The sequence below is a fragment of the Cynara cardunculus genome (assembly GCF_001531365.2).
Source record: "Cynara cardunculus var. scolymus isolate 2C chromosome LG 16, CcrdV1, whole genome shotgun sequence".
Lineage (NCBI taxonomy): Eukaryota > Viridiplantae > Streptophyta > Magnoliopsida > Asterales > Asteraceae > Cynara > Cynara cardunculus.
In genome coordinates, this window is record NC_037543.1 from 12,484,236 (window position 1) to 12,500,080 (window position 15,845).

The 15,845-nt window shown below is 35.5% G+C and overlaps 1 protein-coding gene across 2 annotated transcripts; it reads left to right on the forward strand.

The window, feature by feature from the left end:
• The first annotated feature begins 3,749 nt into the window (after nucleotides 1-3,749).
• LOC112529731 (TBC1 domain family member 22B-like) lies at nucleotides 3,750-15,473 on the forward strand. 2 transcript variants are annotated; one of them, XR_003070940.1, is made up of 10 exons: nucleotides 3,750-3,899; nucleotides 6,042-6,180; nucleotides 6,282-6,462; nucleotides 7,414-7,484; nucleotides 8,658-8,795; nucleotides 8,893-8,984; nucleotides 13,083-13,354; nucleotides 13,593-13,864; nucleotides 14,581-14,682; nucleotides 15,120-15,473. XR_003070940.1 is itself a non-coding variant. In XM_025141106.1 (10 exons), the coding sequence occupies exons 1-10, from the start codon at nucleotides 3,757-3,759 to the stop codon at nucleotides 15,276-15,278; spliced, it is 1,383 nt and encodes a 460-aa protein (XP_024996874.1). In that variant the 5' UTR covers nucleotides 3,750-3,756; the 3' UTR covers nucleotides 15,279-15,473. The 2 variants fall into 2 exon arrangements, 1 of the variants encoding a protein (XP_024996874.1); XM_025141106.1 differs by having other exon boundaries at nucleotides 13,593-13,678.
• The last annotated feature ends 372 nt before the right edge of the window (nucleotides 15,474-15,845 follow it).

Genomic DNA, 15,845 nt, shown 5'->3' on the forward strand with positions numbered 1-15,845 from the left:
CGGAGGATGATTTGAGTTGGAATGAGATTCAATTTTGATTTTGATGAGATTTGGATGCGAAATGAGATTAGAAGCTTATGATTATATACTAAATCTGGTTTTACACACCATATACTAGATGAAATGCTTAGGAGAATTTTGATTCTACTCTACATGTTTTGAGTCCCATATATGGAAAAGCAATTTACATCTTTGAGTACGGATGAATAAATTCTGATATGGCCAATTAGAATTTTGAAGATTTGCAATCATTGTTCTAATTATATTGGAGGGTCTTGATCTACATCAAATCAACATTTATTGTTTGAGCATTTGGTAATATGATTTGAAGAAGCTGTCAAAATAGAATCTATATGTGAATCAATAAAATTATAGAATTTGTTGAATTGGATGTGAACATTGAAGAGACAAAGCTACAGATCAAAACAGTAGCTCGAGATGTACAAGTGCAGCTAGTTCCACACATTGTTCAATTTTGTGATGACAAAATGAAAATCAACATGCCGACAGATTTGTGATGTTGTGCTATATTGATCATGTCTCACTCATCAGAGCATCAATTGAGTTGATTCAAATGGCCCTGGATATATAACAGATGGATTTGCAGGTTTCATGTTTAAGTTTATAGAAATTCACACTATAGAAGGGCCAAATATATCATTGAAGTAGAAAGTAGAGTGTTGTTGCACAAGTGATATGCATTGAATCTAATACTTCAATAATAATCAAGGTAGAAAGTTATAAGGGACCAGAGATATGTTTGTGTGAATTCAAATATCTTATTAGTAAGATCAGGAATCTGATCCTGAAGGAAATGAGAAGATAAAGTCTAAGTCTGATCATGTACAATCAAAATTCTGTACTAATACATTCAGAGTTGGACTTGGTTTATTCAGAGTGTGGACTTAGTTCATTCAGAGAATTAATTAATTCAGATTTCAAACTTAGTACAATCAAAGCTATGGATCTTTGATCATATCTTATTCTTCCATGCACAAAAATAGGTGAATCCAAGCTCGTTATAAAATCTAAGACACCGATTTATAATGTTCATGTTTCGGGTTTTTTCAAAATCTAGTTACAACTATCAAAATCAGTGTTGAACTCAATTGATGGAAGTTGGATAGAAAGTTGAGAATTTTTCAAGTTTTATGAGCATAATGTTTTTTTTGGGGGGGGGGGGTTGATATGCATTGAAGTACATAAAGTGGTCTTCTTAAAAGTTTAAAAAGAAATTAGGGGGAGGATTCATGGTGTGTTTTCTTTATAAAACTTTAGGAGGAGAATGTTGGATCTAAATACCCCCTAGTTAGATGAAAGTTCCATAAAGTCTTTGTCAATTGGGCTTGGGATTTATACTTGTATTGGGTCTATAAATAGGTGCCTTGGGTTTCATTTGTAACTTGAATGGTAGATTCATTTACACAGACACATATAGAGAGCTTACGGTTAAAACTTTGAACATACAAAACTCCTATTCCCTCCATTGTAATCAAGCCTATAAGTACTGAATCTTCAACTAAGTGTTCTTCATGCTATTATCTACTCAATTTCTATAGATTTTGTTGCTATTTTCCTAGATCTGGGAGGATCATAGATATATTGGGATCCTTCATTTGTAACCTTTGAGTTATATATCGAATCATCTTTGAGAGATTTTCTACGAGTAATATTTGTTGGGGAATTCTTGAGTAATATCGAGAAAATGTATAACTTGGATAAAATTTGAGATCGTGTGAGAGCATACTTTTCTTAAGTGATATTTCGACCCTAATCTACCTAGGTATCACAAAATTCACTCCAGGATAATCTCAAAAAATTTATCACGATTTTGAAAAAAAAAACGTTCCATTTTGAACTTAAAGAATCGTAGTTGCTCATATATTAACGTCGAAAATAACTCTCCTTTAAATGGAAATGATTGTTGGAAATCAGTAATGGGGTGACAAAATATATCAGTTACAAAATTGATGAAAACCATCAACTGATAACTTATCAATAGAAAAATCATGAGTTAAATTGTTTGATGACCTCGTCAATGGTAAAACCCAACACTGATAACAAATCAGAAGCAAAACCATCAACTGTGGACCCTCGTCAATTGAAAACCATCAATTGAAGTGTAACACTCAAAGAAAAAGGAAAAAAGCAAGGGAATAAAAATTAAATATATTTAATTTTGTTGGGCTAAAAGTGAAATGAGGTGGAAAGTCAAGGGGGATATAATGTAAACTTCAAGGACTTATTTTGGCAAAATCCTATAAGTTTCCTTTTCGGATTTGGGTGCCAACAACTCCAAACTCGAATATAACTCAAGTCTGGTCTTTTCTTGAACCAAAGCTCATATGAGGTAATCTTATTCTTTTTATTGGGGACTCGATACAATAAGTAACAAATCTTAACATGGCTTCAACCCAGATACAATAAGTAACAAATCATTAACATGGCTTCAACCCAGAATCCGTCACCAATCAGGAGTAGGATAACATAGAGTTCACATTTCTTTGAGAACTCTATTTTCCGTTCCCCCAGTTTCCGCACTGTAGCTCGTTGTTGATTTCTAGCTAGTTCAACTCTTAGACCCACCTCTAGTTCCCACCTCACTCCAACTGCTATGTTGGCTTGAATAGAATCTTATCTGTACCCCTATTGTTTTTTATTCATCCTTCACTGGTATTTATTGATTTTTGCTCTTTCCATAAGCTAAGTCTCTAGAATATTTCAATGCCTCAAACACTAACAAGAAGCATTACAATAGTTATTTATGATAATAATAGCATGTAATTTGCACGTGGCATGAATAGTGGAACAATCAACATGTAAAGTGTTTTGTTAAGCAGGAAGCTATAACAAATATAATTCTTATTTTCTTGATTAAAATCAAAATTTGATCATTTAAAATATGTACTTTCGTTGAGGCACGTTGTCTTGAAGCCATGTATTTCTCGACCGCCCAAGGACATATCTAGAGCAAATGTTACCACATGGTCTGAATAATCGGATGATCTTCCAGGAGAGGCTCCAAATCATAAAACTTGATGCCTATGTATTGACAAAAGATTTATTTGGAGCAAAATCCAAATACTACTAGCTTTATGTTGTAAAACTTACAAGCTAAGAAATGTGTGGAACATGATTATCGAGTCAACATATTGGATCAAGTCCAAAATCTTCTCTGAAAAACAATTACATTTACCATACTTTCCCGTAAATTTGCTTGGCACATCCTTAAAAAATGATGACATATCAATAAACAATTGTTTTTACATATAATTTATTTGTTAATTTTAAAAACACAATGTTGTATATCCCACTTGCTAGTAGCTTTTATATGCATTTTTTTTTATTACAAGTCGGGTGACACTAAATGGACCTCCTATCAATTTTATATTTGGACATTTACTAAATGATTACCGGATAAACACTTATGCACTTACTTTATCGATTTAACATGTCAATGACTGAAAAAGTATAACAAAAATCAAGAGTTTTACCCGAAAAATAATGTCTCATGCCGAAAAATGACCCCTAATTCATAACAGCATATAATCTCATTTTTTTTTATACATTTCTAATACTATGATTTAATGAAAAGGAGTTCAAATACTAGCAATGGGGTAAGTTCAACAAGGGGGGGAGTTATAACAAGAAGTCGAAATATCAAGGGAGGTAACTGACCTTTTGACAATGGCATAACACGACAATCGAGTGGTACCTCCGGGTCTCAAAAGGGGACTGAGGGACACCAACCACACCATGGTTGTTACCAAAAAGAAACCCATGAAGAATACCAACAGTAATTTGAAAGATCAAGATCCGAAGCAAGGTACCACCGCCATTGATAACCATCTCACAACACTTGATTCAAGATTTAATCAAACTCTCCTCAATGTACAAGGGTATGCTTTTTTTTATCTATGTGCTCCACTACCCCAGATTCGGAATCTGTAAAAATTATGGTCATTTCTCGACTTATTTAGCTCAATCTATTAGAAAATTAAGTGGGCGTTGTTAAAGTTTTAGGGTTGAAATGATCGACTATAGTTCTGTGATCACTGAGAGAAATTGATAATTTATGATCTGCTGCCTCAGATTATGGTGAAGATGTTTTAGACAGGATTATTGAAGTTATAAAATGTTGCAGTTAGTTACTTCCTGGTTTATGTTTATATATTCGATATGAATTTATATGTTCGTGCTCCAGAAAAGAAAAAACAAAGAATCATTCTTTTGTTGCTATTGATGCCAATCCAATTATGTTCAAGGATTTGTTGCTATCCAATTTGTTGCATGATGTTCATATGATATTTGTATTTAGGAGTTATTTTGACACAATAGGAATCTTGGTTTTGGAGCTAGTAGGACATAAGCAACAATCTTAGGGCCTTTTTGTTAGCAGCTTAATGAGTTCAATAGGACTTGCAACTTATTTGTTCAGCTATACATGACTATTTGGTAGTGGCTTAATGATATAGAAAGAGAATTATTTGGTAAGCTTCTAGGAGGAGCTTTATGTAGAAAGCATGATTTTTTCAAACCTACCCGACCAGTGTTTTCTATCTATGAAAAACCCTTCCATAGAAAAAACTACTGGACTTCAGAATCAAGCTTGGGTTTAATGAACTCAAAGTCATAGACAACTATCATAAGTGCTCAGATGAACATTTTGCTCCTAGGGTTGCTTTCCAATAGTACGATATCCTGATGTTGAAGGATACATCATAATGGTTTTCGCTCACACTTTTGCACAAGCTGGCTGTCTTCATGGAGATAGCCGCTCTACCCTTTGGGTAGAAGCTAGGTCCGCGTACATCCCACCGCAAGACCCTACTTTCAAGTGAAGTATATTGGGTTGGGTTGGTTTTTTATGTAGTGGACTAAATTGACATGTAGCATCTCTTAGGATTTGCAGAGTTTTCTGGATTCCTGTGTTTCATTACAGACAATGCTATGCAATATGGTTTGAATGGTTAATAAGAGCCTTTGCACTTGAGAGCAGATTATGAGGATCTAAATCTGTTGGTCCAAGGATGGATTGTTTCTGGTAACATTTAAGAGAAATGTAACAATGATAATTCAAACAGCGACAGCAAGAAAGAAGAGCGGTAAACTACATATGTAATATACCAAATCACTTACTGTTTATGGTGTTATGATTTGTATGGACGTGTGCTATCTTTTATTGAGTTTTGTTGTTTAGCATGCTGCTACATGGTTGTGGTACGATGTCTCATTGTGACAAAGTCATGTGTACCCTGATGAGAAAAGGAGGCTGAAAACTTTTTTGGGTGTTGATTCACCTGGTTAAACTTGTAAATAATTGGGATTACCCACTTCTATGTTAGCAATATCTCATATGTTAAAGGGAGTGCCACCAGATTGGCTATATCATGTTGATAAAGGTCCAAAGGATCTTGGCTATCAAAAACAATGTGTGCAAACAAGAAGGAATGAATAATATGTGCACTCATAGACGATTGAATACGGTGCATAAGAGTAGCGGATTTTGGGTAGCGTCAGTTAATAGGGTAGCGTCTAGGATAGATAGTCCAAAGCCTCTTTTACTATGGATAAGAGTGTTCCTTTGTATGTGTGTTTCTTGTCCTCGTCCTTTTGTATCTTTTATTGTTACACAATTTTCTAGAGTTCCTTTGCTTTCTGTTTGTTTGAGTAACTGTTTTTGGCTGCATCGTAAACCTTTAAAAAAGAATTCTTATAAGCTAGGGGTCTTCATGGAAACAACCCCTCTATAGGTTTTGTCGGCTTGTATCATACCCCCCCCCCCCCCCCCGGGGACGGGTGGATAACTGGGGTACGTTTGATTTCTTTTTTTTAATAGATGATTGAAACACAGTGGAAACACTGGTTATATTAGAGGAAAGAAAAGCAATATGTGGTTTGCTGATACCATTTCCCCTTATATAGAAGGTTATTCACATGCTAATCAGGTTTCTATTTATGGTTATAGTTTTACTCAAATGGATGAGATTTCCTGTTTTGGTATGTTGAAATATGATGTATCATTTTTTGTATGCATCTAGGATGTTAAAGGGTCGCAGCTTCCCTGGTAAAGTGCTGATAACAAGATCAGATCCAATGGATGCTACAATTTTACACTCTCCTGGTATTGATCGTAGTCCCTCTACTGGCTCAAATAAATACGAGGATGGTACAAATGAGGTAGCTTTGATGACTGCAACCTAAGTCATGGGTATACATATACGCTGATTGGCAACTATAGCTCTTACCCTTTACTATTCATATATAATCTTTTTGTGTAGGATCAAGTTCACAGAAGTAAACCAGATGCTAGTACCACTGCAAATCAGTTAAATTCTTCAATGATAAATCCTGTGAATACATCTTTGGAGGCTCCGAGGTTTGTGATGAGCACCAGAGCTACGGACACTGCTAAGCTGATGAAGTTCACGAAAGTGTTGGGGGGAGTAACTGTCATTTTAGGTATTTTGCACACTGCAGAAATTTTTTCCTTCAATTTGTTATTAAGCTACTTATTTGATTTTGGGCTGTTTGGTTGGTTTCCATGAATCCCTGTTACGGATAAAATTGTCTGTGTGGATGAATCTATCTGTATAGATTGGAGAGGTTTTTGTTTGGGAGGGTTTTTTCATAGATGAAGGAGCGTGTTTTTTAAATAGGGAGGAGCAGGTTTGGAAAAAACTTGGCTTTCTGCATAAAGCTCCCCCAATAAGTTTACTGAATAAGCCACTTTGTATATAATTAAGCCACTACCAAATAGTCATGTATAACCGCCCGAATAAGCTACGAGTCCCATTGAGCTCATGAAGCTGCTAACAAACAATGAGGAGAAAAATGCAAGTGCATTTATTTGTTATATTTATATACATACAGAGCATATGTACTCGTGCTCCACTTCTCAACTTGCACTTCAAAAATAGAAGCAGCTTAGTGCTGTGGTTGCCTGGACAAATGAGAAGAATATTGTACCGTTGATTGTAGTCCACTATTACTTTATTTTGTCATTAATGGAGCTCATGTACAGCATTCAAATAGAGATGGCCATTTAAAGTTCAATATATTGAGTTCACTTCATTATGTTGGAAGTTTTGGTCTCATCTTTTCATCTATGATTTGAATGTTCTTTTGCCATAAGATTAGGATATCAAACAATGATGGCACTCCTAACCATTGAAATTGAGTAAAATGAGCCATTACAATTTAGGAACTCTTAACCATTTACTTCAAGTAAAATCAAACTTCATTGCATATGTTCAATTATAAATATAAAAGAATTAGCCAAGTATACTTACATGCATGGATAGTGACATCCCCTCATACAGTTACTGTAATGAATTTTCCTTTTTCCTTTTTTTTAATTCTGTATTGATTTATTGCTTTTATTCTATAAATTTTACAACTATGATCTTGCAGACAAGTTGCGTGAGTTAGCTTGGAGTGGTGTGCCACCTTATCTGCGCCCTAATGTTTGGAGGCTTCTTTTGGTAAGCTTGAATTACATGTTTATAACAATTTAGTGCCAAAATTACATATAGTTGGTGAATAGGTAGTAAAGGTTCTTATTGTCAACAGTGGATAAATGTGAAATGCCATCTATATATGCACTTAACGCTATGGAGGAATATGCTTTTACTAGAAGCAAATAATGGGTGGGAAATTTTTGAGTTGATACATGAGTATGCTTATTTTGATGCTCTAGCCAAAGCCTATGATAAAAGAAACTGTATACACCCATAAGATAACATTGGCATAAGAAAGTGAAGCTCATCAAGAATCTTGAATATTGAGGAGATTGGATTTGATGTAGTTGCTGCATGCATTTGCTCTCTCCTACCAAGCTTTGGTTGAAGAAGGAGCTCATAGAAGTATATGGTTATTTAGCTAAATGACCTAATGACAAGTGCTTTTTAAATCCATGTTCTGACAGGTTTTAGGCATTCTTGTGTATGGTAGTGTCATTCTTCTGATATGTAGTGGCATTCTCAAACTTATCAAAAGGCATGGTTCTAAATGGCATGAGGCTTGGTGTGGCGGCGAGGCCATGCCTCAAGCCTTAGGAGCCACGGAGAGGCCATGACGTTTTTCATGGCATGACTTATGACGGCAATCTCTATATCTATATATCATATGATATATATATACATATAAACATATGTTTTCTACTATTACTCAATAATGATATTAAACAATTTAAATTAGGTTATATATTAAAAACTAACAAGTAAGACATTAAAAAGTTAAGAAAAATCAAATATCGCGTTACAAAAACCTCACATTAGGCCATAGCGTGCGAGAAGCTTAACGTTGCGTTAGACACAATCCTTGAGCCTCGGTGAGCCTTTTAGAACACTGTCAGAAGGTCATGGATATAAAAAACCTTGACAGAAGCTCATTTAACCAAACAACCCGAAAAGGATACAAGGTCTATCACTCTAATATGGATTCCTGTTGTTTTTTTCTAACGAAACCAAACAAACCAGTATGTCTCTCTGCGGAGGTAGGTCTTGTATGCAGACCAACCTCCAGCCAAATTTGCTAACCGTGGCATGATATCTAGATTTCTGATGTAGAGTTGCATAGTATTATTGTATTACCTGAATTATTGTTGATGTCAACTATTGCTACTTGTGTGGAATTTAAATACAAACTGACAACAGGGATATGCACCCCCTAATTCAGATCGAAGGGAGGGAGGCCTAAGAAGAAAGCGCATAGAGTATTTTGATTGTGTTGCTCAGTATTACGACATTTCAGATAATGAACGTACTGATGAGGAGATTAATATGCTTAGACAGGTATAGTAGATGTAGATCCATCCTGCTAATTTACATTGCAATTGCTTATATTTAAAACAATATTTTATTTACTTGTTTTTTCCCTTCCCTTGAACAGATTGCTGTTGATTGTCCTAGAACCGTGCCTGATGTTAATTTTTTCCAACAAGTCCAAGTCCAGAAATCCTTGGAGCGAATACTATATACATGGTTAGATTTCCTTTATTGTCAATAACCTTTTTATGAATCATATGCTGTGAGCCGGTTTTTGGTTGGTCTTTGTTGCAAGAGGAAACCAAGCATCATCATTGTCCAACACTGGCCACTTAATTGTGCGCTAGCGGTTGGTGGTCATTTAGAAAATAGCAGTCTGCAAATTGCGGGGCTAAACACCGCTATCTATACTATATTATAAACCATTTGACAAAAACTCTTAAAACTACTTTTTATGCATGAAGTACTGTTTATTGACACACATTACTTGATATTCAATATTACAAGTAAATTGTACGTAAGTACAACTTATTAAAACTCTATGTTTGAAATCTTATAACTAACTGCAGATAAACATAATCAAATAAAGGATAAACATTTCATTTTGAATATAAAAATCTAAAATATAATAAGGATAATTATTGAGTTCTAAAATATCATAAAAAGTATGTTGTTAAATCAAAAATAAATTACTTCGTTATTAACTTTAAATTAAATTATAATAAAAAGAAATTACACAAAAGAACGAGAAGTTTTAAATAGTTAATTTGACACTAATTTCAATATAATTTTTTCCAAAATTTTAAGATATCTTAAAATGTACATTTTATTTAAAAATAAAAACATTATCGTTTTCCCAAAAGTATATAAAACCGTATTATAACATCGATGGAGACAGGTAATAAAACAAAACATTAAAATCAAGTTGTATCTCGTTGTATTACGCGAGTATCCTTCTAGTTTGATATAAAATAGCGATTGATAATAGTGCTATTTTTTCCTGGTCTTTTTTTATTTATTTATTTTTGGGCTGTTTTGTTTGAGACCCCACCCAAGTTACTTTTATTTGGCCCAAAGTTAGTTTGACCCAAACTTTAAGACTTTTACTACGTTACAACTTAAAAGAAGTCGATAAATTCCAATTTTGTATATAAGCAACGCCTAAGATCATTTGTCTCCCGACTCTAGTTACGATTCTACCCCTCAATCGAACTCCCCTCCGCTCTCCAGACTCTACCAGCAACGTTACTATTTTGTTTTCACCCATTGTCCCATACTCCTGTTTATTGTTTTCAGTTTATGAAGGTAATTGAATAGCTCTATTTGTTTGACCCATTCATTGTTTTGCTTTCAATGTTTGGCATCTTCATTAATTTTATTTTTGTAGGCAATAATTACTAAGTAGTTTAGCGTGCAGATTGCAATTAGCTTTTTTGGTTATTTATGAGCTTTATAAACTCTATTACTATGTAGCTTGTGTGGTTTGAATTGTTTAACTTGATATGCATTAGGCATGCAATATATTAAGTTCATAAATATTAATATTTATTTTATGTACTTAATTTTTTACCTCTATACCACTGCTATACCATCGCGATAACCGCAATTATAAATCACGGTCCTGACCGCAATTGTCGCAATCGACCATGTTAACTGCTTAGGTTAACATTACTATTGTTAAACATAGTGGTGCTTTTTTGATAAAGTTGTATCAACTTAATTATGAAAACGAAGAATAATTGTTGTACGGTGTTTGGCCATCAAACACCTAGCGTTTATGATAGCATTGTTCCAAATACATTTGTTGGTTCCAGATTCGCAATTGAAATCATATTAACAAATTGAATAAGAGTAGTGGATGCAAAAATATCAGTCAATTAACTAAATGAACAATATGGAGAAGATTGAAATTGAATTCATATGGCCACAAATTTTACAGAGATAATTGGATTACAATCTGAGAGAGATTACACTACGTATTACACACAGATAAGCTCTATGAAAAGTATTCAAGTTGTTCCAAATTAAAGATTCCTAGATATGTATATATAGGCGCCAAAGGGGTCTCCAGTAAGCTTGAGACACTTGTAAAGGTGAATAATCGCTTTTCGGGGAACCACCTCAAATATCTTTGAAATCTTCTAAGTATTGGATTTGCTTCTGATTAGCAAACTTAAGGGGCCGTTTACCAAACACTTACCCGGTAAGTGCTTACCAAGTCACATTACCTTATCGGATGGATATGGCAAGGACCAAGAATCTTACCCAGTAAGAGCGAAGGCAAGGACCAAGAATCTTACCCAGTAAGAGCGAAGGCAAGGATCGAGAGTTTTACCTGGTAAGTGAGGGCGATGACTCTTACCACGGTTATCGCTTACCAGGTAAATTGTTGCATATGATACCGTTTGGTGGACTAAATCTTACCCAATAAGTAGGTGATAAGTGTTGAATTTTGCTGGTAAGTACTAACCTAGGTAAGCATTTGGTAAGCGGCCCCTTAGAAGGGGTTGGATCTCTGATTGGCTTACTCAGAAGTCAGAAGCAACATGCTCTTTTGAGTTGCTTCTGATTAAGGGGCCGTTTACCAGGTAAGCGCTTACCGTAAAATTCAACACTATCACATACCTTAACGGGTAAGATACCCACTTTTTTATGATTACGAGGTTTATTGGGATATGAAATCCACCCAATATTCGGGAGAGCCCTTACCTGAACCCATACGTGTTTCTCATTTCGGGGAGACCCAGCTAGCTCTGGGTTCGAGTGGCATTTTTTTTATTATCCTGGATATCCAACCCGCTATGCGAGTCGACTAATCCCAGGGCGACCACCTGCTTTGCAGATAGCCCGGAGTCACTGCATTTGAACCTCTGTGGCCACAAGGGCATTTTTATTCCTCCTTGGATTTGAACCTAGGACCTCCTGGTACTTTTGACCTTTGGAGCCAAGCTCAAACCAATCAGGCACCACCCTTGGGTTCGAGTGGCATTCTAGTCCATTAAAATGACATTGTATGCAACAGTACCCAATAAGTTCTAACCGAGTAAGAGTTGTCACCATCATTACTGGGTAAGACTCTCGGTCCTTGTTATTGCTCTTACCAGGTAAGATTCTTAACCTTGACATGTTAATCCAGTAGGGTAAGTGAGCCGGTAAACGCTTACTAAGTAAGCATTTAATAAACGGCCCCCAAGTGATCCAGAAGCCAACACTTAGGCTTTTCTTCTACAAGATGATACACTCTTACAAGACAAAGATTTGGGGTTCCAGGTCTAACAATATTAATGTTGATTAGCAATTTCTTTCTTAGTAGGTTGTTGGTACTTGTGGCAAACTTTTGTCTCTCGAGTTGGTACATGCACTTTGAAGAGATATTTTGGCTGACATTTTGACAAAGCCCTCCATAGAATATATATATATATATATATATATATATATAAACACACACACATATAGGGTTGGGTTCCGATGAGAAGGGAAGTTATGGTGAGAAGCGTAAGAAGAGATCTCCACCCTTGGATCAATCTTAATTGAATGCCAACACTAACATGAGGTGCACCGAGATGCATTGGGTCAATTCCCTTCTAAAGCGCAATTCGTGGGTGGGCATGAGATTAAAAGTGATCAAGGGTTCAAATCTCTTCTTACGCTTCTCACGATAACTTCCCTTCTCACACGATGTTTCGCCTAGTGTGTGTATATATATATATATATATCTTTGTGTCATATATGTTCCAACTTGAGGAATGTTTGGTATATTGGATACATATCTGTTTGTGTTCTAAGGGTGGTTCCATACTTATTTCATTGGCCCCTTTTCAATCATTTATTATAATATAATTTCACCATGATTGATGATATATTTCCAATTTTTCGGATCCCATCTATTCACAACAATTATTCTCTTTTAGAATCTTGGAAAGCAGCTTAATATGTGTCAGTCCATTCTTTGCAATTGGAACTGATTGTTAATGCCAATGATCATGTGGATGACTTGAGTGTCATCATCCGTTCGCCATAGAAGAGAGACCCATTAAATAACTGGAAAGATTACTGAAAGGATCTCATTGCTAAATGGCTACAAATTAAGAGGTTCGGGTTGCCTGTGTATATGGAAAACTAAAGTAACAACGAATAGTTAAGAGGGTAATCCTTGATGGAAAACCAGAGTAGCTTTGTTGACATGGGACCTTTTTTTCAGGTTTCGGAAGGTCTGATTTATATAACCATAATAGAGTCCACCTCTGTACTTGTATTGGTCTTGGTTCTTCTGCTTCTTAGAAATGCTTATTTTCTTTTTATTCATAATTTCAGGGCAATCCGGCATCCGGCAAGTGGATACGTCCAGGGAATAAATGATCTTGCTACACCCTTTTTAGTAGTTTTCTTGTCAGAACATTTAGAAGGGAACGTTGATAGTTGGTCAATTGCTGATTTAGATCCTGATAAGATCTCCAATGTTGAAGCTGATTGTTATTGGTGTCTATCCAAGTTACTTGATGGTATGCAAGACCATTATACGTTTGCTCAACCCGGGATCCAACGGCTAGTATTTAAACTCAAGGAATTGGTGAGACGAATTGATGGTATGCTCTCCTCACCTTCTCTACAAAAGCACCTTAACCCGTTTATCAACAAGACTATGGATAACCAACCCTTTGGGGTATAGCTTAGTTGGACTTGCTAATTTCTCCCCATGGGTCACCGGTTTGTGACCCCTCTGGGCCAATTGTGGTTTTTCTGGCTGCTAACTTCAGGGCCCCTTACACTCATGGTTATAAAAAAGAGAAGATCTCTACTATCTAATAAGTTGTTTTCTTTCAGAACCTATTTCTAGGCATATGGAAGAGCAAGGGCTTGATTTTCTTCAATTTTCTTTTCGATGGTTCAATTGTCTTCTTATACGAGAGGTATGTTGCTGCTTGTTCCATTTTCTTCTTCATGATTTGTAATGGCCGTTTGCTAAATGCTTACCGGGTGTTATTTACCTTACCGGGTGAGCATGACAAGGACCGAGAATCTTACCCAGTAAGCACTAACTGGGTAAGAGACACTTCAATAATCCATTTTGATGGCCGATAATGTCAACTGATAAGGTAAGTGAAAGTGGTGACTCTTGCATGTCAGTGTTTGGTAAATGGCCCCTGAGTATTTGTTATCTTTTAGGGCAAATGTATCAAAATACAACAGAGCCTTTGGGGCCATTTACCAAAAGCTTACCTTGTAAGCCCTTTTCAGGTCATATACCTTAATGGATTAACATGTCAAGGACCAAGAATTTGACCCGGTAAGAGCGATGGCAAGAACCGAGAGTCTTACCCGGTAAGTGAGGGTGACGACTCTTACCCGGTTAGCTCTTACCGGATAGATTGTTGCATATTATGTCGTTTTGATGGATGATAATCTTACCCGGTAAGGTAAGTGAGGTAAGTGATAGTACTGAATGTTACCGCTAAGCGCGTAAGCAATTGGGTAAATGGCCACTTAGTTTCTTTCTTAGTGTAACAAAGAATTCTTTTTTCTTAATTAATGTAACAGAATTTCAATTTTTTTAATTTTGTACCCATTTTGACCGATTGATGATGTGGATGCCAAGTTTAACGTCCCATTCGCCGTAACTCTTTCCATACCAGGTATCTACATCATCAATGTTACAAGCTTAGCAGGTCATCGGTCAAATTGAGTACCAAATAAGAAATATTGAATGTCATATAGATCGAGAAAGAAATTATAACTTCGTTACATTTTCAATGTATTCTGCCATTTATTTATATACATGCAATTCCCCATGTGATTCTATTATTATGTATAGATTCCTTTCCATCTGGTCACCCGTTTATGGGACACATATCTTGCTGAAGGTGATGCATTGCCAGATTTCCTTGTGTATATATTTGCCAGTTTTCTTTTAACGGTAAGATCAACCATTATTTGTGTATTTATTGCTTAACGATCATCTCATAATATGTTAAGGCCTGTTTGTTAATAACTTGATGTGCTTAATGGGACTCAACTTATTCGTTTGGTAGTGGTTTAATGACATAGAAAGTGACTTATTTAATAACCTTCTAGGAGGGAGCTTTATACATAGTGCTTTCCAGACATATGCCCCTCCCAATTAAAAAACAAAAATCCTCTCAACCTATACAGACAAATTAATCTCCGTAGTCAATTCAGAACTTGATGAAAATCCAATCGAATAGCCCAGTAGGCCATTACTGTAGAAACTCGTACATAGGGTTTTTCTATGCAGTCAGGTTTTTCTATTCTTTAATATGTCAAAAGGTCATGCATTTAAATAAAATTTGTGAGAGAAAATAGGGGCTTAGTAGACTGAATTTGGTATTGCAGTGGTCGGAAAAGCTCCAAAAGTTGGATTTCCAGGAGATGGTGATGTTCCTTCAACACCTCCCGACACAGAACTGGGGTGACCAAGAGCTGGAAATGGTCCTTTCGAGGGCGTTTATGTGGCACACCATGTTCGACAGTTGTCCCAATCACTTGGTATAATTGTTATTTTCGTTTTTGCGGAAAATTCTTATGTATAATCCGATGTATTATTTGTAGTTGTCATTCTTGAACATGCTTTGAGTATAGTTGTATGGTAGAAGTTGTGATTGTTTTCTCATTCAAAATCTAAATTGTTGATACATTTGAATGCTTGGATGTGTTGGAACCTTTTTTTAATCTAGTTATCTATTTACATTATATCTTGATGATGGTGTTTGAGAACAGAGATTGGCCAAAATCGGACTGATGGGACCGGTTTTTGGCCATCTCTATTTGAGTAATGTGGGCCTGATTGCTAAAAACCTGATCAAATATCATTTGGATTAGTTACAAGGCATGATTATCGTTTTTTATCTTATAAAATGGTCGTATGATTGTTTTTTTTTTATCTCCAAGACCATTTTTCCCTTTCATTTGAGAATAAATGTTTGAGTTTGGTGGTTTATTCACATTAATTAAAACATCAAACATGTTTAGAAAAAAAAAAAAAAACAAGCTGATTTACTGGTTGATAAATGTAAAATTATTAAAAAAGATATGTTAAAAAGTTACTTAATTTTAAATTAA